This window comes from Papio anubis, chromosome 16 (assembly GCF_008728515.1).
Source record: "Papio anubis isolate 15944 chromosome 16, Panubis1.0, whole genome shotgun sequence".
In the NCBI taxonomy this organism is placed as follows: domain Eukaryota; kingdom Metazoa; phylum Chordata; class Mammalia; order Primates; family Cercopithecidae; genus Papio; species Papio anubis.
Window position 1 is genome coordinate 56,144,752 of NC_044991.1, and position 25,737 is coordinate 56,170,488.

The window sequence follows — 25,737 nt, forward strand, 5'->3', positions numbered from 1 at the left end:
TGCTCCTTCAGATGTTCACATGGCTGTCCCTCATTATTCATGTCAAATTTCTACCCAAATACCACCTGTCAGAGAGCCTGCCCTGCCCAATCCTGCCCCCGACATACTCCCATCCTGACTTTTATTCATCAGTGTACCAATCATTACTTGAATTTATATTTTAATTTGATTATCCATCTTACCATGTATCTCCCCCTACCTTCTCCCACTTCCATCCCACTGTCCACCTTCCCACCCCCTTGATGATAAACTTTCAGAAAGCACTAACCATCTGTGCTGAATCCCCAGAACCTGGTCACACGAGGGGCTCATTAATCACTTGTGATTCAATGAAATCTTGGCCATATAATTTAATGGCCTGGTGCCCTTGGGAAATCACATATTGCAAAATCAGATGAGGTGGGTTGCCAGTGTCACACACAAGATACCAAAACCTTTTTATACAGTTATCCTACCTACCCCTACATGCATTTCATGATTAAACAGAAGGCTGGTCCTTCAGGCGGAAGCAATGGCCATCAGATGATTTTACGAATACTTGTAATTCCCCCATCTAGCAGTAGGAGGTGCCCTACTCTCATTCCTAAGGGTTAAGAAATATTGGGAGGGGCATACTTCATACTGACAACAGGCATGTCCTCTGAGGAGTGGGGAAGGGGAAACTGTCTATTTTTTCACTCTCTTACTGGCTTACATATTTAAGGAATTTTTATAATGTGAATATATTTGTATAAAAATAGTTTAATGCATCTATATACTTTTAAATTTTTTTAAATAGAGAAAGCAAATTTATGACAGAATGGCCAGAAAGTCTGACTATATAATATTACTTAATTTTGTTCCAGATTGAACCCCCTTGATTACATCTTCTGAGGCATACTAAAACTGCAGGTTTATTCCATGAAAGTCAGAGGCACAGATCATCCAAGGCAATGTGAGATGATGCAGTTGCCGCATAACACTCCACTTTCATTGCAGTTTTGCACAGCACAACCAATTATGCCCTGAGGAGGGACAACACATTGAACTTATCATGTTAAGGTCACTGAACTTACAATGTATTGTAATGTGACATCAATACATCATTTTATGTATATTTACCTGTGTTTCCACCTATAGATTGGCAACCATTGACACATAAACAAATGATTTCAATAAAGTATAGTAAGTGATTATAAAGGTATGTGAAGACTAGTATGACAGCAAGGAGTGGAGAGAATTTGCTCTAAGCCTCAGCTTCCTCATTGGTACCAGTGTGTAATAATTCCACCTTTGAAGGTTACTGGGAGGAGAAATGACATAATGTAAGGGGGAGTCCTTGGTACTAACATTCATTGTAATGGGACATGCTGAATTCAGTTCTTTGAGGCTGGTTTCTCCAGGCAAGTGTGATCAGGGTTGGGAGGAGGAGTGGTCTAGAGCCAGAAGTAGGACGGACGAAGAGGCTGCTTCTGGGAATAGGGATGCTCATCAGCATAGGAATGAGAGAGCCAATAAACTAAGCAGTTGCAGGAAAGGAGGTTGGGAGGAGGTGTTCAAGAATGCCTCCCTAGGGCTGGGTACCACAGCACAGACACACTTCCTTGTTTCTGCTTCATTTTTCCTCTGTATCTCTTTGTAAACCTGTGATAGGATTTATCAGTGGATACTTCTTTAGAATGTGTGTAGGTAGTACTGCATAACATACAGATTAGGCACTAGAGCCAGTCTACTTGGGTACAAATCCCAGCTCTGTCATTTACTATTTTGTGATCTAAGTAACTCTCAAAATCTCTGCTTCTTCATTTGTAAAATGGGGATAATATTAGTACTTTCCTCAAAGGGTTGTTGGAAGGATTAAATAGATACTTATGATAACCTTAGAACATTTACTAGCATATTGTACACTCTCAATGAATGTTAGATATTAAAATTCAATCAGTCATTTCATTCATTCATTCATTCCCAATTTCATTTACTTTTTGGCTCTTTTCTGAATTCTTTTAGGTACTTATCTATACCAGGCACTAGGCTAAGTGAGGAGAATGTAGGGCTAAACAAGACATGGTTTTTGCCCATGATAAGCACCACATAGTCTAGGACGGGGAGGAGAGACATAGGCCAGATGACCTTAAGCCAAAGTGGTCTAGAAGGACATGAGCCAAAGTGGTCCAAAAAGACAATGAAGGGAAGGCATAGAGAGAAAAAAAGAGACCTAGTGTGCTTGGATACAGCGATGTGGGAGGAAGATGGGGAAGGTTTTGCAGAAGAGGAAACATTTGAACTGAGTGCTGGAGAGTGAATAAACATTTTCATGGAGCTAATTAATGTAATATAATACAATAATAAATAATATCCTATGCTGCATAACAAACCACGTGAAAAGTGCTGGTGATTACAGGCTTGAGCCACCACTGCCCTGGCCCTGATTTTCTGTTTCATTGATTTATGCTGTTTGAGTATTTCTACTGAACTACATTCCAAACTCAAATTTTAAAACAGATTTTAGGATACTCTCCATATCCCTTCCCTCCCTCAATCGGTCTCTCATCGTCTCTCTCTTTCTCGGAATTTCTCTCATTTCTCTCTTAGTTGTCAAACTCTTTCTTTCTTTCTTTCTTTTTGATGGAGTTTTGCTCTTGTTGCCCAGGCTGGAGTGCAATGGCACAATCTTGGCTTACCACAACCTCTGCCTCCCAGGTTCAAACAATTCTCCTGCCTCAGCCTCCCGAGTAGCTGGGATTACAGGCACCCGCCACCATGCCAAATTTGTATTTGTAAAAATACAAAGAATTTTGTATTTTTAGTAGAGATGGGGTTTCTCCATGTTGGTCAGGCTGGTCTCGAACTCCTGACCTCAGGCAATCCACTGGCCTTGGCCTCCCAAAGTGCTGGGATTACAGGCGGGAGCCACTGCACCCGGCCTGGTTTAATTTCTTCTCTTTTTAGCTGCCTAAGGTGGAAGGTGAGTTCATTGATTTTTTTTCTTTGTTTCTAATATAGACATTTTAGTGCTATAAACTTTCCTCTGCTGCATCCTATGCATTTTTATATGTGTGTTTTTAGTTTAAAATACTTTGTAATTCTCTTTAAAAATTTCTCCTTTCACCCATAGGTTATTCAGAAGTCTTTTCTTTAGTTTCCAAATGTTTGGAGACTTTCCAGATATATTTATGTTATTGTCATCTAATTTAATTTCTTTGCCTTCAAAGAACAGTGACACTATTTATAATTTTTATTCTTGATGGACTGATTCATTTATCATTCAAAAATATTCTTTTTCTTCAGTAACAATCTTTGGCTATTTTGTTAAATACTTCGATAGCCACTCCAGCTTTGTTATGGTTACCATTTGTGTGGTATATAACTTGTATTCTTTTACATTTAACCAATTTCAACTCTGTACTCAAATTTGATTTTTTGTAGCAGTATATAGTTGGGTCTTGCTTTTTTATCCAATCTGATAATAGTTGCCTTTTAATTGGGTGTTTGGGCAATTTACATTGAATGTGATTATTAGTATGGTTGGGTTTAATCTACCATATTGCTACTTATTTTTAAAATCTGTCTCAACTATTCTTTGTCCCCTTTTCTCCTTTTCTGCCTTCTTTTTCTATTAATTGAGTATTCTTTACTATTACATTGTGTTTATGTTGTTGGTTTATTACTGATAACTGGGTTTTCTTGTTGTTTTCTTTTTTTTTTTAGATGGAGTCTCACTCTGTTGTCCAGACTGGAGTGCAGTGGTGCTATCTCAGCTCACTACAGCCTCCACCTTCCAGATTCAAGAGATTTTCCTGCCTCAGCCTCCCAAGTAGCTGGGATTACAGGCATGCACCACCACACCCAGCTAATTCTTGTATTTTTTAGTAGAGACAGGGTTTTGCCATGTTGGCCAGGCTGGTCTCGAACTCCTGACCTCATGTCATCCGCCTGTTTCAGACTCCTGAAGTGCTGGGATTACAGACGTAAGCCACCATGCCCAGCCTGTTTTCTTCTCTTTTTTTTCCTCTTTCTTTTTTGAAACAGGGTCTCACTCTGTCAACCAGGCTGAAGTGCAGTGGCACCATCTCGGCTCACCGCAACTTCTGCCTCTCAAGTTCAAGTGATTCCCCTGCCTCAGCCTCCTGAGTAGCTGGGACTACAGGCACGTGCCACCACGCCTGGCTGACTTTTTTTTTTTTTTTTTAGTAGAAATGAGGTTTCACCATATTGGGCAGGCTGATCTTGAACTCTTAGCCTCAAGTGATCTACCCATCTTGGCCTCCCAAAGTGCTGGGATTACAAGTGTGAGCCACTGTGCCAGCCTTCTTTTCTTTTACTTTTACTTCTTTTCTTTAGGTTTATAATATAGATCTTTAAACTTGTCACAGTCTGTCTTCAATTAATATTTTATTACTTCATATATTATATAAGAAATTTATATCAGTGTATTTTTTTCCTTCCTGGCTATTGTGTTATTATTTTCATACTTTTTACTTCTACAATGTTGCTATTATTTTTGCTTTAAATGTAGAGGATGCCACCACTGAATTTCTTAGTGATGTTGATGCCCCTGTCACTACTCATTTCTGATGGCCTCGGTGAACGGTGGGTGGGTCCTCTGAACCATCTGAGGGAAATAATCCTTAGGAAGATGTCTCCTGGCCCCTCATAATATGTCAACCCCAGCATGCCCATTTCCCTGAGCCTTTTAATTCTTTTCTCTATCACGCACCGAGGCAAATCAGCCCCTTCAACTGTACTTAGCATAAGTCATCACTTCTTCCAGATGTTTGGAGCCACTAAGCCAGTTTGCACCAGCTCTTGGTATCCTCACCTGGGTGTTAAATCTCGTATCACAAAAGAATGGCCCCAAGTCAATAACTTTTTCATTGTTTAGGCTAGTGTTACAGCTTCCTTGATTAAGCACCCTCAAATCCACTGCCAGAGTTCTCCCATGATCCTGCTGTCACATGATGGCTGGTTTTTTGGATCCTTTAGACTACAGTCCCTTTATTTCTTTATCGGATATGGCACATCCCCAGCTGAGTTATGCTGCAACTTAACGGGACTTATCAGCCTGGCGGCCAAGAGAAGAGGCAGAAATAGATCCTGAGTAGGGCTCCTGCTGCAGGGGAGAGATTTCTTCAGTGTCTTCCCATATGGGGCAGGAGGTGGGGAGAGAAGTTACTGGATCTTAATAGGAAGGAGGCCAGGCCTGTCTATGGGCTCTGAAGGTCCAGAGGAGTTTGGAAGTCAAAATGTTTGAGGGTATCCACCCAGATGTACCCAATCCATATTGCCTGGGATAATATGGGATGAGGATGGGTTCATGGCAGCTGGATGGTGAGTGATTCAACCCCAAATCCCTAATTTACTGACTGCTTTTTTTTTTTTTTTAAAAGAGATGGGGTCTCACTGTGTCATTCAAGCTGAAGTACAATGACACAACCATAGTTCACTGCATCCTTGAACTCCTGGCTCAGGCAACAAGCAGTACAGAAAGCCTGCATTTAAACACCGGCGACACAGAGACCATCACTGGCGGCATTACATCAGCACCAGTGAAACAGACGACTGTCACTTTTCTTCTTCTCTCTCTGTTCCAACTCTGAGGGATCAAGCAACTTCCCAGGTTGAGGAAGGAAGGGAAGGAAGGTGAGAGATGGACAGTGCCTCCTCTGCAGGCGTGAGTAAGGCCTGCCCTGCTCCCAGGGGAGAAGCTTTGAGCTGGATGTGAGGTTGAGGTTTCTATTTAGATTCTGCTGGTCTCCTGAGTTCAGAAAATGAGGCAGAGTTGTCAAAATGGTGTTAGTCAGCACAAGCGACAGAAAAGCTAATGGGATCTGCTTGAGGTTATTTTAAGGGACAAAGGCTGAGGAACCATCAGAGTGTGTATAAAGGCAGAGAAGGTTCAGGTTGAGTTAACAGCGTTGTGGCTGGCAGAAGCACGCGTTTGCTCCTGGCTGCAAGAGGAGTGTGGAGCCCCGTGTGAGCAGAGTCTGGGCCACCCCCGGAACCAGCTCTGCCAGAGGGTTCCAGCAAAAACTGTGAAGTCCTCTCTCACTCTGATGCATGTAGAGAGGCCTGAAAAGTTTGTCCGGCCACACAGAGAATGTTTGAAGCGTTCTGTGACCAGGGGCTACCTCCCAAGGCAGCCTCATCTATTTTTGGACATCCTGTTAGAAAGTTTTCCTAAACTGGATTGAAATGTTTCCCTATTTTTGCACCTACAGCCTTGTAGATCAAGCCCACTCCCTTTGGACATTGAAACACAGAGAACGTGGCTTCCTCAAGTTTATTCCCTGCTCCAGAAGGTCACAGCCACAGCCTCCTCTCTCCTTCACCACCTCTGGTGCAACAGCAGTCAGGTAGAGTCGCTGCTGTGTGATCGCACTTATTTAACATTTATTTTGAGTTAGGGTGTGGGTGCTGGGGCAGCTGGCTAACCATCCCCTGCCCTCTGTGGTGGCCTGAGAGAGGAGCAGGAATGCCCCGTGCAGGTTGGGGATCAGCAAACAATCTAGACCAGCTTTTCTCCTGTGTCCCATTTGGAGAGTCCCTGGGTCGGGGGCCAGTCCATCCTGCAGCATTGAAGGGCGTGAGGGATGAGCAGGGCTGTGGGGCCCACAGAGCAGGCAGCCCTGGGGAGAAGTGGCCAGGGAATGTGCAAAAGTAATCAAGTCATGGGACAGGGTGGACCCAGCCCCAACCTGGGGGAGAGGGGAAGGGGATGTGCTGGAGCCTGGAGGTCCATGTCTGGCAGCCTTGGGAGACGAGAGGGTTTCCCAGGCTGGACAGCATGGGCAGGGAGTTCATTCCATGGTGAGCTCTCCCTGCTCCCTGTTATCCAAGTTTGTACAGGAGGCCACCAGCGCCCTTCATTCGACTACGTCGATGGACAGCATGGCCTTGATTGCATGGAACTTGTTGCAGGAGAAGTCGGCGAGCAGTTGCTTGGTGCCACTCCGGGTGGGCAGGATCTCAAAACGGACCCGGGACCGCTCCTTGGGACGTAGGGTCGGCACACTGATGGGGAGTGCATGGATCAGTGTTGATATGAGACACACAGACCTTGGGCTGGACGGGCCTTCTGCAACCTCCTGTCCTGTTCTGATGGAGGCTGGGCAAGGCCACTGCTTCTTTTGCTCCCTCTAGCTGTCCTCCGGGTTACGGGGCCCCTCCAGCCCCGGGACACTTCAGCAGAGGAAGCGGGAGGGGGCGGGGTCCCATGATCTCCCAAATATTCTGAGCCCTGAAGACCAGCTCTTAGCTCTGATGACCTGGACTTCTCAGGAGTTCAAGTTTGGTGAACCCCCAAACCAAATGCAAACGCAGATTCTAGAGTTCCACGGCCCCCAAAAGAGTAAAGAACCTAAGGTCAGAGGGAGCTCTGTCTGTCCCACCCAGAGGATCTGGAGGGTCCCCCCCGCCCCCTCCCACCCTCCCGCACCGGCCACTCAGGCCCAGGACTCACTCGATCTTCAGGTTACCCAACAGCAGGCCGCTTCCCTCCACCATCAGCACACAGTCCCTCACTGGCTCATCCAGTGGATTGGAGAAGAGCATCTGCACGTTCACAGGCTTCCGCACACGAGCCTCATTCAGCACCTACAGAGGAGAGGGACTGCCGAGTCAGGACTCCAGCTGCTCAGCCCCTGCCTGCACCTTGGTGAGGGCTGGGCAGGGTGACTGAGTAAAGGGGGTGATGTCACTGAGGATGAAGGAAGGGGAAACCATTTAGCCCTCCTAGGTGCCAGGCATATTCTGTCTGATGCCCCCTGCCCCCCAGTACACAGGATGGTCCTAGGACATTATCCCATGCTGTGGATGAGAACCTCAGCTTTGAGGAGGAAGGGGCCCTCTGCAGCAGCCAATAGCACTGTGGCTTCCCTGTCCTGACTCCAGTTCAGCCCCTGCTTCCCAGGACAGCCCAACTCCACTGTGGGCTCTGTGAGGCTCAGGACATTTTTCATGCTGAATTTATTTTTTTCAGGGACAGGGTCTTGCTATGTTGCCCAGGCTGGCCTCAAACTCCTGGCCTCAAGTGATCCTGCTGCCTTGGCCTCCCAAAGCACTGGGATTACAGATGTGAGTCACCGTGCCCAGCCACATGCTGGATTTAATATTACTTTCCTTGGCTTTCCTGCTTATGGGTCCTGTTTCTTCCCTTAAAGCTTGAACCTCCCTCCCTGGGAGGCCCCACAGGTGTTGAAAAGGGCAGCCCCAGGCCCTGCAGCTGCTCATACCCCGGCTCACACTGTGGCTCCTTAAACTCTTTTCCAGGGCTTGGGTTCCCCCAACTCAACCCAGGCTACTCTCCTCTGCTGACACTCCAGTCTACCAATGTCCTTGTAAACTTCTAGAGCCCAGAGGTTCCCTGTGCACTATTTATAGTCTGAGCGGCGCTCTAGTACGACACTGTCCTTGCTCAGGGATCAGAACAGGTGAAGGCTGGGTTTGGGGTCAGAAAAGCAATTTGGACTATTTATTCAGACCAAAAGATGAAAGCTGTTGTGTTTCTGCTAAGAAACAGCCATCATTCATTCTGAGCAGACAAGTCATCTCTTTGGGCCTCAACTTCCTCATCTGATAAAGAAGGACAATCATTTCTCCCCTCCCAGAAGGGGCCAAATGAGATCAAGGATGGGGAAGAAAGCATTTTGGAAATGGAAATGGAAATTGTATGGCTATGGGATTTCTTCTTCTTTTGAGAATGACTGAAGGTTGCTAGGGGGTTTTTGTTTTTTTGGTGGTGGTGGTTGGGTTTTGTTTTTCTTGTCACTAATCCTCAGAGCAACCATTTTACAGTGACAGAGCTGAGATTCAGGCTGATTCAATAACCTGAAAAATTCACACACTAGAAACAGCAGAGCCCAGCTGGATCTAAAGTCTTTGCTCCTTCTGATAGGTCTGCAATACCTCCCAGTAATTTGTGAATAATTGAAGCATTTTAGACACCATGGTCTATATTATCATCTCTTCCATGAAACTCATTTAAATGTATGACATAATTTGAAGAGTGCAGCATAATTTTATGCTACTGGGTTATAACAAAGCTACACAGATGTTGCTACATTTTTCATGTTGATATTTAATTTGAGATTTCCGTGCATTTTTTTCTTTTTTTAATGCTGCTTACCACTCTCTCCTATTGACCCAAATCTGTAAATGTACCCAAAGGAGAGGATAAAAGCCACCAAAAACCTCAGTTTGATAGTCACAGATGATGAGTCAATTGGGAGGACATCACCCTTTGGAAACAATGTTCAGATTGTTTTTGGCCTGGTTTCATGGTCTAAGGTCCTCAATGCTAATTGCCAGCCAGTACCAGGTTAGATAATGGGGTTTTACCCAAATTATTATCTTTTCGTACAAATCACCTTCTCCAGTTTAAAAATCCGTGCTCTGCTCTGAGTGAGCTATGCACTGATCCATTCAATAGAGACAAGAATGTCTTGATTTTCTGAAGGCTTAGGTGGAGGAAAGAATGTGTCTCGAAGAAGGAAGATCAGGGGTCATTTAAAAAGATTAAACTTTTAAAAAGAGTTAGTGATGGCACATTTCTAGCCCGTATATATTCTGATTTCCTTTCTAAAGATATTGTAGTATCTTTAAAGATAAGTAGACTTGCCATGGAAATCTGGAAGGTATATAGCAAAAGTGTTGAATAAAAGATAACGCTGGAAGAAGGTTTGAGGATATCGGATAAGGGAATATAATGGGGAATATACTGGGGAAAAACACTTTTTTTTTTTTTTGTCTAAGTCTCTCTCTGTCACCCAGGCTGGAGTGCAATGGTGCAGTCTCAGCTCACTGCAACCTCTGCCTCTCAGGTTCAAGCAATTCTCCTGCTTCGGCCTCCCAACTAGCTGGGATTACCGGTGCCTGCCACCATGCCTGGCTAATTTTTGTAGTTTTAGTAGAGATAGTGTTTCACCATGTTGGCCAGGCTGGTCTCGAATTCCTGATCTCAGATGATCCACCCACCTCGGCTTCCCAAAGTGCTGGGATTACAGGAGTGAGCCACCGTGCCTGGCCAAAAACTAACTTCAACTTTTAAACACTGATCACTTTAGTACAGAATGTTTTCATAACTGGACTGGCAGCCACCCAGTATCATTTTCTGGACTCAGGAGTTGGAATGGGCACTCTGCTGTCCACCATGTCTAGAGAGATAGGGAGTGTTTCTCAGAAGTGTCTTGTGAAGCAGGAGAGGCTGTCACACGCAGGGCACAAGCCTGGACTGGCAATGAAACCTCTCGCCTGTGCGGGGAAGAATGCAAGTCCAGAGCCAAGGGGCTCTGTTCCAGTCCTGCCCCGAGGAAGGGGCTATTTCTCTTTTACAAACAGTGGCTCTCCACTAAGACATTGTGCCAAGGGAGACAGTGATGAACTCAGAACAGAGGTAACGCCTGCCCTTGTGGAGTTTACGGTTGGGGAGGGGTTCACAACCAAATAATTGCACAAAGACAGATAATATTCCAGCTGGGACAAATGCCTTGAAGGTAAAGGACAGAAGGTTCCGAGGGTGTATAACTGAGACCAAGTCTAATTTTGGAGCTCAGGAAAGTCTTCCCTGAGGAAATGACACTCTGCAAAGGAAGTAATTGATTGTCCCAATGACAGAGTTGGAGCAACTGAGACTCAGATTAAGGGACTTGCTCAGTGTCACCACTGATCAATGGAGGGGTTTAAATACAATGCCAGATCCATTTGGTTGCATGGCCCAGGGCCTGAACGACTGCCCCTCTCAGCCCCCAGACTGGCTGCCCAGTCACTGGCTCTGTAGCCCCTAATGTAGGGGACGAACTCCCCCATCCTGAAGCACAGTCCAAAGTAACCAGGACAGTAAAAGGGTGCAATTGCAGGCCAACTGTGTGGGAGAACCAGGCCCCGCATCAGAGCCAGCACCCTAGATCCCCCTGCCCTCTCTGAGGTCAGGAACCCCTGCGGCCAGCTTATAGCTTAAGGAGGGATGGGCCAGGGCAGCCATGATTATCTGGCTCCTCCTGGTTTCTGGGGCTTGGGAAACCTGTGGCACTGTGATTGTACAGAGAACGGCAATTTCTAGCTAGATGGGGGAGGAGGGGCGGGGGGGCAGATGGTGGGCACAGCAGATGAGAGAGGGCAGGGCCTGGCACATGAGGCTCTTGGTTGGACCCCAAGGGAAACCCTCGTGTTCTCTGTCCGTTTGTCTGCCTGTCCTTGTCCAGCCTTTTACCCTTCAGACCTATACTGCCTGGCTCCAGCACCCTCCACCTAGGGCTAGGGGGATCAAGCACAGGAGCTACAGGGTGAGGGACAGGCTTGGAGCCAGCACAGATGCTCCTGCCGGTGCTGAGGAAGAGACAGAGTGGCACGAGGGGCCTCCCACAGACCTGCAAGCCCCACCTTCCTGGGCTCCTGAGAAGGAGCTTGGGGGTGAACGCTGCAAACAAAAGGAAGCCCTGTGAGCAGAGAAAGAAAGAGGGGTCTTTGTTCTCAGCCACTTTGAAGATGCTGTTGCTGGCTGGTGATGTATCAGGACACCTTGGAGGGGCATGGGCTGGGAGTCCCAGGGCCTGAGGCCTAGCCTTGACTCTGGCGGTAGCCAGCTGTTCCCTTCTCTCTGGGCCTTGGTTTACTCGTGTGAAGTGAGAGTGGAGCATGTGACTCGGCTCCTAAGAGTCCATGATTCTGTAACTCCAGGGTCTAGACAGTGGAGAGATGCTGTAGCTCAGGCCTGTTTCTGACAGGGGGCTGGGCTGTGGCCCTGACACATCAGCTGGCTGTGTGCGGGACCCACACCCGTGCCTCTCTGTGATTCCCAAGCCTGGCGTGGCCCAGAACACAGCAGATGCTCAGCAGCTGAGTGAGAGGGGAATGAACTGAAAAGAGTCCCTCCAGACCCCTCCTCAGCTGATGCCCCCAGTGGTTCTGAACTAGAATCCGAGAAGCAGCCAGGCAAATGCACGCGTTTATCCCACCAGACAGGGAGCAGGAACACGGGCCTGAGTGGGAGCTCTTGGCTATTTGGCAGAGGCTGGACCCAAGCCGGGCCCAGTTCTCTGCCCCTCCCAGCAAGAAAAACTCTCCTTTGCAGTCTGGGAGAACTGTGGCTCTCAGGGACGGTGGGGCTCCTGGGAGCTGGGCTGGCTGGGGGCAGAACCCCTTCCCACCCCGTTACCTCCAGGGTCAAGGTGGGGTTGTCCAGGATGATGTCCCGCTCCACCACCACCCCAGGTTCATCTGGGACCTTGCACACGGCTGTGATCCGGATCATGTTGTCGGACTTCAGGTACTTTTCATACTGAGCGTACGAGATCTTTACAGGATGCTCTGCCTCTGGAAGGAGAAGTCGGGGATCCGAGTGAGGAGGAGTGGGGATGGCTTCTGAACCTTCCTCAGAACTGACGCCAAGCCAAGGCAGGGTGAGCTGGGGGGAGGAGCTGCAGCCCCGGGCTTGACTGAGCCCTCCTTGGGCCAGGTCCTGTGGGAAGCCTCCCCTGGTCAGAGTGGGCTCCAGAGCAGGGGCCAAGGAGGCCCCAAGACTCTGTCTGGCTGGGCAGATTCCCAGGAGGATGGGTTCATAGGGGCTAAAGATACTGCAGCTTCCTCCCCACCCAAAATGTTGGAGGGCAAGTGTCCTTTTTTAATTTTTTAAATTATTTGTAGAGATGGGGTCTTCCTATGTTGTCCAGGCTGGTCTCAAACTCCTGGGCTCAACTGATCCTCCTGCCTTGGCCTCCCAAAGTGTTGGGATTACAGACATGTGCACTGCACCCAGCCACAAATGTCCTTCTGAGGGGCAGTGGAAGAACACAAATGCCACCTGATTGCCAACAACAGTAGCAATCATGACAGTAACACAATAATAGGTAGGAAGGAAAGCCAGGGTATTGGCTAAACAAACACTTAGGATCCTCCCCATCATCTAATAACCTGGGGTTCTACTGTCACAGCATCCCTTTCATTCCTCGTGCTCTCTCCTGCTTCTAAATCATCCACACACCAGCCAGACAAAGCTTTAGAAAGCTGTTTTTTGTTTTGTTTTGTTTTTTTCTAAATCACTGTTCTTCCGTGTCATATATCACTTCAAAATTTCTCCGTGACTCCTCGTTGCCTTAGATAAAGTTCAGACCCCTCAACCTGGCCCTGAATCACCTGTCCCTTAAAAGAACCTTCCACACTTCTTGTTCTGCAGACAAAACAGGCACCTTTTTGCCCCCATATTTTGACTCACATGATTCCCCCAGATGGAAATGCCTCCCCTGGCTTCTCTCCATGCATCTGGCTCCTTCCCCATGCTTTAAGTCCTGTCTTCTGACCCTGTGGGCTGTGAGGCCCTCTTCCTACTCTGACGGGCTTAGGTGCTCCCTTCCCTCAGGCTTTCATGCTGGGTGGCCTGGGGGTGCCCCAGCACCCACAGTGTTACACACTCTTGTAGGTAAGACTGTAAGGAGGAAGTTGCCTCTGCTTTTAGCACTGGAGGAATTTGCCATCCCTGCCCCAAATGTGGAGAGGACAGCCCTTGCATCAGCTGGTCCAACCCTCACCATCAGTGACTGCCGAGGTTCAGAAAAGGAGGGAGACTTAACCAAGGTCACCCAGCAACTACTTGGCAGATGACCAGACTCTAAGACCACTATACCTGCCTTCTCTCTCTTTTCCATTCCATTCTGCAAAAGGATTTTTTTAAACCATTTCCATCCTGTGAATTTTTTTTTTTTTTGACTTCCAAAATTAGCTCTTTTGGCCAGGCGTTGTGGCTCATGTCTGTAATCCCAGCACTTTGGAAAGCCAAGGTGGGAAAATTGCTTGAGGCCAGGAGTTTGAGACCAGCCTGGGCAACATAGTGAGACCCTATCTCTACAAAAAGCTTTAAAAGTTAGCTGGGCATAATGGCATGCCTATAGTCCTAGCTACTTGGGACTACAACTACTTGGGAGGTTGAGGCAGAAGGATTGCTTGAACCCAGAGTTTGAGGCTGCAGTGAGCTATGATCACGTCAGCCTGGGAGATAGAGCAAGACCCTGTATAAAAACAAAACAAACAAACAAATTAAAAAAGCCCTTTCTTTGAGTTTCTAAGGTCAATAACAGCCAGGCAGTTCCTTCTGATATTGAAAAGATTTCTGCTAAAATTCTGCCAGAAGACAGATTGCTAGGGGATGCTGCCTTCTGACAGGTGTGACACCTCTGTTTCTCTGGAGACAGAATTCTTTCAAGATGGGCAGTATAATTATCAGTTTCTATTAGGTCCTTACATGAAGCAAATAACCACCCCACCCTGCTAATCTGGTTTGTAAGTCCAAACTTTTCACAACAGCTTGAAGGATTTTACCAATGTGGGCACACCTGCATTCTAATCCTTCCACAGCACAACCTTTATCTGCTCCACCTTGTTCCCTTCCCATCCCTGCTACCCAAGGGCAAGGAGTCACATCCTCCCAAATGATCAGACTTCTAAGAAAACCTGTCACTGTTGTCAGGATTCCAGAAGGTCCACTCACCCCGTGGCAGCCATGGGAGAGCCCTGGGCCAAGGTTTAGGGCCCTGAGGTCACTGCCACCCTCAAACTAGGAAAAACTAGGAAAACTAGGAAAGCGATTTGTTGTGGGGGTGGGGGTGGGGGTGAGGTGGGTAACAGCAAAACAACATAGAAAACAGGGGGTGGCTCTGGACTCAGTGTCAGGAAACACAGGACCAAGACCCAGCACTACTGCTACTATCTATGAGACTTTATCTCTGAAGCAAGTAACAGATCTCGCCCAGCCTCACTTTCTGCCTCTATAAGATGGATACTGAAAATCTGCCTTTTTTTAGAAGGTCAAACTGTGTGAGGTGGTGTATAATTGTAAGGGATATTGTCCATAGCCATGAACTGCCAAAGCCTCCCTCCTTCCTCCCTTGGGGCGCAAAAGGATTTTGGTTGGCATCACCCTGACATTTGGTTGGCATCAGTCTGTTCATAGAGACAGCAACTTCCAAAGCATCAAGACATGGCTTAACCACAGGGGCTGCTTGCTACTCCATTCTTAGCCAACTAACCTGGAGCCCAGCAGACACCCTGCAGCCCTAGAAGGCCATTGGCTACCTCGGATTCGTGGATCCCCTCCAACTGCAGGATGCATTACCTTCCTCAGGGTCCAGGGACATGGTGGCAGAGTCCTTCCACACTTCATGTACAAGTGTGCCATTGTAGACGATGGTCCAGGCTGTCATGTTCACTGTCACTGTCTTCGTATCGCTGCTCAGGTTTTTGAGCAATAGGACTAGGTTGACTTCTTTGCCCACTGCCAGCATGCCAGTGACCTTGAACTTCCCGATGATGCTGGACTCCTGTTCCTCTGCTTCCAAACCCATTGAAGATGTTGCGCCAAATGACGCATTGGGTTTAAGTTTCCCCAAAGCCTTTTGGAACACTCGTCTTTCCTGGTCAGAGCCTGTGTGGTGGGAAAAGACAGAAACACGCTAGGGATGTGGTGGCAACCTGGGCAAAGGATGGTATCCTGCCTGGACAGGTGGCCTAGGACTGGTGCTGGCTCCATTGCTGTCCTAGCAGGCATTCGACTTTCGCAGGTCTCCAGCTCACCTGTCTTAACCGGAGACTCACAGACCAGTTGGTCTCTGGCGCTTTTCCAATCAGCTCTAAATTTCCCAAAATCTGTAGAAAAGCTTTATCAGCACCTGCACACAATTACTATGTGGCTTGATCATTTGCTTGTGTTAATTAGGTTAGATTTCATTTTTTTTTCTGATAAAATGTCTTTTGTGAGACTTAAAACACAGATAATTTCAAAATAAATCATAAGAACTGAGCTGAAAAAGATTAGAATACATTCATAAGCCAAAAAACGAGGTGATGATTTAAACTGACCTGATTAAAAATTTTTTTTTGGTAAACCATGTTCTTCTGCCTTGTTTCTAAAGGTGCTTTGAGAGTCAAGGAGTGACATTTTGATCTGTGCTGGTTGACAAGGACTTCCCATGGTTGGTATGGTTCCGAGTTAAGACTAGTTGAAATTATCAAGAGATTTCAGTTTTCAAAACTGCAAGGGCTGGATAAAAATATGGGTTTTCTGACTCTGACTCAGGCTATGGGCGCTGCTGAATGTGATAGCATGAGGAGTCCACAGAGAATGACAGGGATGTACCTGAAAATGGCTCTCAGGGCACACAGAGCTGAGTAACTGACTGCAAGCCTCTGAGCCAGGGCTGACTGAGCAGTTCACAAAAAGCTTGACCTGGAGATAGATCTAGGAGAAGGTGTTGACCTTCCAGGAACACAGGCAGAGGTACACAAGGAAGAGTGACCATGTTGACATCTGTAGACCATACTTACGGTCTCCCACCTTCCCCAACAACCTGTGAAATACTTAAGGCACCAGATGACTTCCTTTTCTTTTTTTTTCTCTTTTCTTTTCTTTCTTTCTTTTTTTTTTTTTTTTTTGTGGCAGGGTCTCACTCTGTCACCCAAGCTATAGTGCAGTGGCATGATCTCAACTCACTGCAACTTCCACCTCCTGGGCTCAAGAGATTCTCCTGCCTCAGCCTCCCAAGTAGCTGGGATTATAGGCACTCTCCACCAAGCCCAGCTAATTTTTGCATTTTTGGTAGAGACAGGGTTTCACCATGTTGGCCAGTCTGGTCTCAAACTCCTGATCTCAGGTGATTCGCTCACCTCGACCTCTCAAAGTGCTGGGATTACAGGCATGAGCCACTCCCCCTGGCCAGATGACTTATTGTAAGCATTTTATGATACAGCAAGCCCCTTCCCATAAATTACATGTGATTTGCAGAGACTTCAGAGGCCAACTCATCCATGCCCATCAAGTTAAGGCCCTAAGAAGAGACACAACTTGTCCAGACCACTCTGAGATGGACTGGGCCAGTCACCTGCAGAGGCAGAGAGGGGGCCAGTTCCCTGGTGTCTGGACCCCTGGTCTAAGTTTCCTCCCACACACCCTGCTAAAAAGGAGGCAGGTGGCCAGATTACCTACGCTGACAGTTCCTGGTGGGCTGGGTTCCTTTTGATGCCTTCCCATCCTCTAGTCCAGTTGTAAGTCCAACCCAGAGCCGAAGGCAGTGCACAGATCTGAGCCTTCTGTGCCTGGGACCTTGAAGCAGGTGTGTTTGCACAATGAGGCTCGGAGCCTCGATGCCTATATAGGTCATCTGCTGGGCTTACTCAAGGCTAAGCTTCCTCCTGTTGTTTTCTCCCTTTGCTGTTGCTATTGCATCAATACGTAGCAACCTATTTTATGGGCTTTTCCTCCCTGAGGCCCTCAGAGAGAAAATAGAATCATTGGGTAAGAAGATCTGGGCAACATCAGGCAGGGTGATCTGTCCTGTCATGTAAGGGCTGAGGCATTGCTAGGAGTCCTGCAGGGACCCCCTCCCCTGCCCCCACAATGGACCTGCCCGTTCTCCATTGTTCAGGAGGTTTGGCTGAGACAGCCAGAGATCAAGGTGTAGGGGTAAGGTAAGGAACCCCACAGGATCATACAGTCATGTAAGCAGCACCTGCAAAATAGTCACCTTGGGAAGTCATTGTTCCAGTGAGGCTATAGAGGTTCAAATTGATAAACAGCACCACTGCTATTTATCAAGTCCTGACTATATGCCAGGCACTGCACTTGGCACTTTGTATACCTTAGCTCATTTAAATCCTGCTAAAGACAGGCATTGCTCTTCTCATTCTTCAGGTGAGGAAGCCAGAGCTCAGAGATCAGAGGAAACTTGCTCGAGGCCACACAATTATGGCTGGTAGGGCTGGAGTTCACCTTCCGCCCCCGAGTTTTTACTCCCTGGCCCCCTACGCTTGTTTCTACGTCATAACATTGTTGAAAATACTTGTCCTACATCTCCACACCCCCAGCCCATCTGCAGCGTCCTCTGTTGCATCCGCAAGGCCCAGCATGAAGCAAGCACTCAGTAGGGGCTCAGAACATGTTTATTGACTGAGCGAAGGTCTATCTGAGCTCAATCTTGGGAATGACCTGCAGAGGAAGACTGGGGCCAAATTGAGGCCACCAATCTCATAACCCTAAAATTGTGCCTCCAATTGTTCACAAATGCCAGCACCCGGGGGGGACCCGCTTGGACTTGAAGTCAGACCCCATCGCCTGCGCTCAGCTTTCCTTTTTTGTAAACTCGGCCAACACCAATAGCCAACAGTCACTTAGAGATTCAGGGCTTACTTTAGAGGGTACTGTGTGCACATTTATGAGAATGCTTTTCTTGACCCCTCAGAACCAACTGTGAGGATCAATGGAATGAACCGTTTCAAAGCATTTTAGAAAGAGTGAAATGTTGACCCCATTAAGGAGTGACTGTGGCCTGCAAGAGCAAGCACTAAATTACTTTCGGCTGTTTCTAAAAATGAACTTCGTCTTCAAATGCAGAACTTTTATCATCATTGAGAATCCTCCAAGAGATGCGCTGCTGGTTTCAAAAGCAACTCTGGGAAGCAAATGTAATGGAGTCGAGGCAGCCTCACAGCAACTGGCCTTCCAAGGTGACTTTAGGGGGACCAGCAATGTATGCATGCCTGAGATTTCAGGAGCCCGGGCATTCATACCATGTAGTCACACCTCATCTGGCCTCTTCGGAGACCTCCAAATGTGCACAATGCAAGCCCAAGTCTCTGGGTTTCTTTGTCCATTTCTTTGTTCAGATGGTTTTCTCCCTGAGTTTCTCAGAGGCTAGGGGAGCAGACTGATGGAGAAATCTCTCCCAAAGCCCTTGGGGGCCTTTCATGGGGGCCTTGTCTCTCCTTATGATGCTCAGTCATGGTGCTGTCACCCTAGCTGTGCAGTTGAGACAGGGACACAGCTGGGGATGGGCTGGGTTGGGTTGACAGCCACCCGTGCCCTGCAGCAAACTTCCACTGCCACAGCAGCTGCCCATGATGGTTTTGTTCCCTCTGGAAACAGTGCTGGGAGGTGGGGGTTAGGTGCTAGGGAACAATCCTATCATTCAGGCAGAACTGGCTGCCAGTGCGGGGGAGGGTGGGGCCTTTTCTCCTCTCCACCCTCAGAGCCATCCTCCCACAATAGAACCCCTCGCAGCACTGCCCCACTAGCGTCCCTCCTACCTTCTGGGTACTTGTACTTGTCCGTGACGTCCATGCGAGCGTTACTTCCCACTGCCTTGGTGCTGATGTACCTGCCAATGGTGCGAGTGTCCACGGAATTCTTCGTCTGTCTGCCGGTGGTGCCATCATACAGCCAGGTGATGCGGTCGGCATTCACCTCCGCGAAGATAAAGGGCATGTCGAAGTTCAGGTTCACATCACCCTCTCGAATACCAATGACCGAAGCGGGGCCGCACTGGAACACCCCTGGAGGCCAAGATGCAGAGGCTGGATATATGCCAAGGCCACAGCCTGCCCAGTGCCCGATTCCCCAGGGCCTTCCAGGACTGCTGCAAAGCCCTGCCTCTGCACCACCCAAATTCCTTTATCCCTGAGTGTGTGTCCCACTCATTTGGCATTCCGCAGAGATCCTCCTGGGCTATTATTCTCTTGCTGGTCAGACTCAACCTCTACATAAGACTACACAATTCTGCATTCCAGGTGCCTAATCCATGCTGACCCACTGTCCTTGGTCTGTTTCCTAAAGAGGAAAGTCTTGCTGTCTCATGCTCAGGGTGGCTGCCTCTTTTCTACCTCTGCAAATTGTTCTGACCTAGAAGCTCATCACTTTCCTATTAGAAGACTTCCCTGAACACGCAGCCTGCAGGGACCTCTTGTTCCTCTGAGTTCCTAAGCCTGACCATTTCTTCCCTCTTCTTAGCACTCAGCATAGGAAGCTTAGATAGATAGATAGATAGATAGATAGATAGATAGATAGATGTCAGTGACTTTCATCTTTTTTCACCAAAACCCCTAGAAAGAAATACATTTGACATCTTGGCACACATGTGATAGAGAAACAAAAGTTTCACAGGACAATGGTCTTTAGTCTAACTATATCTAATGAGCCTTGATAGTTTATGTTCTTTTCCCCACTTTCCATTCCATTCAATTTCACTTTCCTTTTCTAAAATGATGGCCGCAACCCACTAACTAGATTTTATAACCACTAATGGGTCACAATGACACTTTCGGAAAATAGTGGCCTAGCAGACGTCTCGGTTTCCTCCAAGCCCCCAAATCTAGTAGCATGCACTGATTCTGGTAGAGGAGCTAGGGGTTGGGGGGTGGGGTAAGACTTAATTTTCATTGTTAGTCCTTTTAGAACAGTTTGAAGTTTTTTCAACTACATGCACGTATTACTTCATAAATCACCGTTTAAAAAATTTTTTTTGAGACGGAGTTTGCTCTGTCTCCCAGGCCGGAGTGCCATGGTGTGATCTCGGCTCACGGCAACCTCTGTTTCCTGAGTTGCAGCAATTCCCCCTCCTCAGCCTCCCAAGTAGCTGGGATTACAGGCATGCGCCATCACGCCTGGCTAATTTTATATTTTTAGTAGAGACGGGGTTTCACCATGTTGGTCAGGCTGGTCCTGAACTCCTGATCTCAAGTGATCCACCCTCCTCAGCCTCCCAAAATGCTGAGATTACAGGTGTGAGCCACCACGCCCAATCCCATATATCACTTTTTAATGTTTCAAAAAACAATTGAAAATGAGGGTAACAGACAAGGCATGCTCTACAGGTCAGAGAAGGGAAGAAGAAAGGCTCCCGGAGAACCTGGGACACAACCCCTGATGGGGCAGGAGACAGACGGAGGCCAGAGGAGGAAGCAGAGGCCCGGGATGGGGATGGCAGAGGCGGCCTGCCTAAGGGGGAGCTTCGTGTGCCAGAGGGAGCTGCTGTGGGTGGTGACCAGTGGAGAACGTGGAGTGAACCCCAAGGGCAACAGGGAACCACAAATTTTCTGTGCTGGGAAGGAGAGGCTGCTGCAGTTGGTGCAGGATAATCATTACTGGCAGAGGAAGACTGCTCTCCCTGCTCACCTGGCCTGTGCCAAGGCTCTGTGCAGCAACAGTGGCCATTGTGGGTGCAGGGCAGGCACTCATTTAAACAGCAGCCCGAGCCAAACAAAATTAGCAGGGGAGATCTATTTTTAAACTATTTTTGTTTTAATCCCATCATGCATTCCAGAGGGAGAGGGCTTTGGAGTTACTTCCCTATGCTGCTGTCCACAGCTGTAAATAACTGTGAGGCTCACGACTCAGAACCACACCCAGAGAAGTTACCTTGGCTTCTTTCCTGCGGGGTAGCATCCAACACCTGCCATCCACCGTACGAGGGACCCAGGTCAGACCTCACAAACCAGCCTTCATTCCAGACATGGAAATTCCTGCAGATAGAACCAGAGACTGCAGTGCTTGCCCAAGACCACACAGCAGATGAGTGGCAAGACAGCACATCTTCGTCCCGACAGTGCAGCACGACAACGTGCATTGAGTGAGTTTGTCCTGTGACAGCTGTTATGCTAAGCCCTGGTGAGCATCGTCTCATGGAAATCCTCACAGCACTGTGAAATGGGTTCCATTTTTATGCCCGTTTTATAAAAAGGGAAACTTGGGCTCAGAGAAGTTAAGCAGCTAACAATGGTAGGGTCAAAATGTGGACCCATGTATGCCTAACTCAAAAGTCAAAGCCTTGACCAGCATGCACCTTTCTAAGGAGCAGAATGAATCCAGATTGGAGCCAGCCACCCAGGGACAAACCCACACAGCTTTCTCCCTGTGCCTGGCAGGTTATGCTTCTGTGCTCGGTGTGGGCCGAAAATGAATGGGGTTGCTGCAGGAGTGACTGGCCTACCTAAGAGCCACACCATCTCTTGGCTGGGATCTGAACTGAAGAATGACATCTGCCAGTCCTCAAATGTTCTTCGTCTTGTGTCTCAATTTGTAAGCCTCAGTCACCACTCACCCCTCACCAGGCACAACCAGGTAGCCAAGGTCTTACTCATTCCGTCCCCCAATTCTGCCCTCTTCTCTCCTCTCCACTCCCATGGAAACTACAGTCACACTGGTCTTGGCACTTTTCAGTTCAACATGAAGAAAACATAAGTTCGATATAAATCCAAGTTCTAGTCAACCTGGAAAAAAAATTTCTTTCTTTCTTTCTTTTCTTTTTTTTTTTGTTGAGACGGAGTCTCGCTCTGTCGCCCAGGCTGGAGTGTGGTGGCACAATCTCGGCTCACTGCAAGTTCCACCTCCTGGGTTCCCACCATTCTCCTGCCTCAGCCTCCCGAGTAGCTGGGACTACAGGCGTCTGCCACCACGCCTGGCTAATTTTTTGTAATTTTAGTAGAGACGGGATTTCACCATGTTAGCCAGGATGGTCTCCAGCTCCTGACCTCATGATCTGCCTGCCTTGGCCTTCCAAACTGCTGTGATTACAGGTGTGAACCACCACGCACAGCCAAAAAAAAATTTCTATACTCATAAGGTGGAAAAGACAGTTCTAAGCAGACCACCCATTTCAGAGGCCATAAAGGAAGAGACTCATATATTTGAGTATGTAAAAATATTGAAATTACATGTAAACAAATAAAAAACCTGTAGTTCTGTTTTTGGTATGGAGGATAAGCTCAAAACAGATGAATCTTTTTGCATATAATGAGAAACTGTGGGGGGAAAAATGAAAAACTAGAAAAAACACTTGAGCATGATCAAAGCACGATGATTTTGGAAAGGAATCAGAACGTGGAGAAGCTGCACTTTGTATGAGTTTGCTCTAAGGAAAGGCCACAGCTGGGGTAAAGTACATGGAGCAAGAACTCGACAGGCAGCCCACAGCTTTCTGACCTGAGGAACCAGGAACAGAGCCTGGACCAACCGGGGTTGCTGGAGAATGAGGGGGGAATTCAGGAAAGAGTCAAGGAAGCTGCCCAAACCTCTGGGTGACCCTCAGTCATGCATGGATGAGGCAGACCACGAGCCGTTCAGCTGGAGATAAAAGTACTGAACTGAGAGCAGAGCCACTGTCTACTGCAGGGAAAACAATTTGCACGTTGAGTCACCCAAGATAAGCAGCTAAAACAAGATAACAGAATTCAGACACATGCAACATCTGGGGTATGAGCCAAAATTACTCAACAAGCAAAGAACCAGGAAAATGTGGTTTATCCTCAAGGGAAAAGACAATCCACAGAGACCAACCATAAAATAATCCAGATGTTGGAATTATTGGACAAAGACTAAAGCAGCTACTAGAGCTAGGCTCAATGAAATAAAGGAAAATATGCTCATAACGAATGAAAAGAGATAAACTTTGGGCAGAGAAACAGAAAATATGAAAAAAGAACCAAACGGAAAATTTTTAACTGGAAAAAAGACCAATATCTGAAATTAAATGATAAATAAACTTATTAGCAGGATAGAGATGACAGAGGAAAGAGTCAATACGTTTGAAGATAGATGACTAGAAATTATTCAGTTTGAAGGCAGTGAGACAAATGACTGAAAAAATCAATAAAGCAGAGAAAATATATCCAACATACATGCAAGGGATTTACTGTATCAATATTGTAATGTACTTACAAATTGATAAGAGAAAGCATACTTTCCTTGAACTAAGTGATGAAAAAATAATAAATAGAAAAAGAAAAACATGCCCATAAATAGCAATGAGCAGGCAATTTTTATAAGAAATACAAATAACCACCGAACATATGAGAAGAGTTTTAACCTCAGTACTATTAAAAGAAAATTAAAATGACAAAGAGATAATATGACAGAGATACATAGATGACAGCTATTAGACTGACAGATTAAAGCATAGGGTGATACTCATTGTGGTGCTCATTCTGGGTGGGAAAACAAGCACTGTCATACCCCACTGGTGGGAGTTTAAATTGCTATGACCTCTGTGGAAAGCAATTTGGCAACGAGCATAAAAACCTTTAAAAATCTACATACTCACTGAGCCAGTAGGTCCACATCTAGGAATTTCTCCCATAGAAAAACTCACATAAGTGCACATAGATGTATATCTAAAGGTATCCACCGAGGCATTGTTTGTAATAGCAAAAGAGTTGGAGCAAAAGTTCATCAACAAGGGAATTGGCAGACAAATGGTGGCAGAGACATGGAATGGGATATAAAACAGCTGTCAAAAAGAACAAGCAAAATCAATCTAGTACTTACATGGAGAGATGTCTAAGAGATATCATGAAATAAGAAAATCAGTGTGACCAAACATCATATGTTCTCACTCATAAGTCAAGCTAAACTATGAGGATGCAAAGGCATAAGAATGACGCAATGGACTTTGGGGACTCAGAGAGAAAAGGTGGGAAGGGCGTGAGAGATAAAAGACTACAAATTGGGTTCAGTGTATACTGCTTAGGAGATGGGTGCACCAAAATCTCACAAATCGCCACTAAAGAACTTATATAACCAAATACCACCTGTTCCCCAAAAATCTACGGAAATAAAAAAGGAAAAAGAAAAAACTCCTATGTGTATATATGTAGATGTATGATAAATCCATTTGTTAAAAAATTATACATAAAACATTGGAGAAAGTTAGTCTCCAATAATTCTATTTTCTTAGATATCCACCATGAACAGTTTGATGTATGTATCATGTATATAGTGCATACAAACTAAGTTTTATGTTACTTATTTCTGTAATGTAATGTTTTTATTTTCTATCATGTGAATTACTCATTACTTCTATAATTAGAAAATACATATAAGTTGAATGATCATAGCTAACACAGTGTTAACACAGAAAGTTGTGTTCTAACTGTGTTGTTGCATACATTAACTTACAATACCCTAAAAGACAGAAATAATTATTATTCCCCATTCAGCAACTCTGGAAACTGAGGTTCAGAGAAGTTAAGTGACTTGAGAAAGTCTTACAGTGAGTAATTAAGCAGAGTGGGATTTCAATCCAGGCAGATGGGCTTAAAAAAGGGAAACAGGTTAATGGTAGGTTCCATTTTATGTAACTTGATTTTACATCGGTTCCATTCCATATAACAGAATATGATGCATTTTTGATGTATTTGAAATGATCTTATTTTTGAAGATTTTTTAATGACATGGGGGAATGCTCATGATATAATATTTAGTGAAAAAAACATGACTAAAACGAAAGGTGAAGTGGTTGGTTTCGAGGTGTGGGAAGAAATGGAATGTATCTATTATATGCTCTGTCTTCTACTCATGCCTTGTAAAATGTATCATCCCAGTTCTATAAATAACAACTCATAGAGAAAAGATGAATGGAAAACTACCAAGTGTTGAAGATATGTGAATAAGATCATAAATGATTTTTATTTCTTTATGTATTTTGAATTTTTCTATAATTATTTTTAAAAGGGCGTTATAAAAATGATCTCCAGGACCCAGGAAGTCTTTTTGGACAGGCCTTCATGGTCGGTTAGAACTCACCAAGGAGAAGGCAAGGGAAGAAGTGTGGGAAGATGGTCCTAGGTGGGTGAAAGGGGCAAGGGAGGGATGAGAAAGTGAGTGAGAACACCAAGTTTTACACTCAGTTTGCTCCTGACAGAGCAACTGAGGGGAAGGTCAGTTGGTTAAAAAAAAGAAAAAGTGATAAGTAGCTGTATTTTAATACTTGCTTGCAAGGCAGGAATTTAAGGCAGAGCAGATAACAACTACATCCTGGTTCTTCCCTCAGGCAAAAGTCAGCCACTTCAGTTACACAGAAATATTTGGGATGTGCGTCTTTCTGATGCCCAGTGGTGCCATGTGGAAATTCCCGTGTGAGTTTCTGGTTGTGTGCCACACTCTCTCCCACCCCTCAACCTCGGGCTCCACTCCTTTCCTGAGGGTTTCAGGAGCAGGAGCTCAGGAGAGGA

At 46.4% G+C, this 25,737-nt stretch overlaps 1 protein-coding gene across 1 annotated transcript in view; it reads right to left on the reverse strand.

Moving 5' to 3' along the window:
* Window positions 1-4,264: 4,264 nt before the first annotated feature.
* Window positions 4,265-25,737, reverse strand: part of TGM3 (transglutaminase 3) — a 47,431-nt gene continuing 25,958 nt past the window's right edge. The window contains exons 11-16 of the mRNA XM_031656026.1: window positions 21,149-21,252; window positions 19,042-19,287; window positions 15,080-15,388; window positions 12,131-12,288; window positions 7,439-7,572; window positions 4,265-6,990 (exon numbers count right to left, since the gene is read on the reverse strand). Coding sequence (XP_031511886.1) covers window positions 6,843-6,990; window positions 7,439-7,572; window positions 12,131-12,288; window positions 15,080-15,388; window positions 19,042-19,287; window positions 21,149-21,252 — 1,099 coding nt within the window. The 3' untranslated portion in view covers window positions 4,265-6,842. The remainder of the gene's footprint in view (window positions 6,991-7,438; window positions 7,573-12,130; window positions 12,289-15,079; window positions 15,389-19,041; window positions 19,288-21,148; window positions 21,253-25,737) is intronic.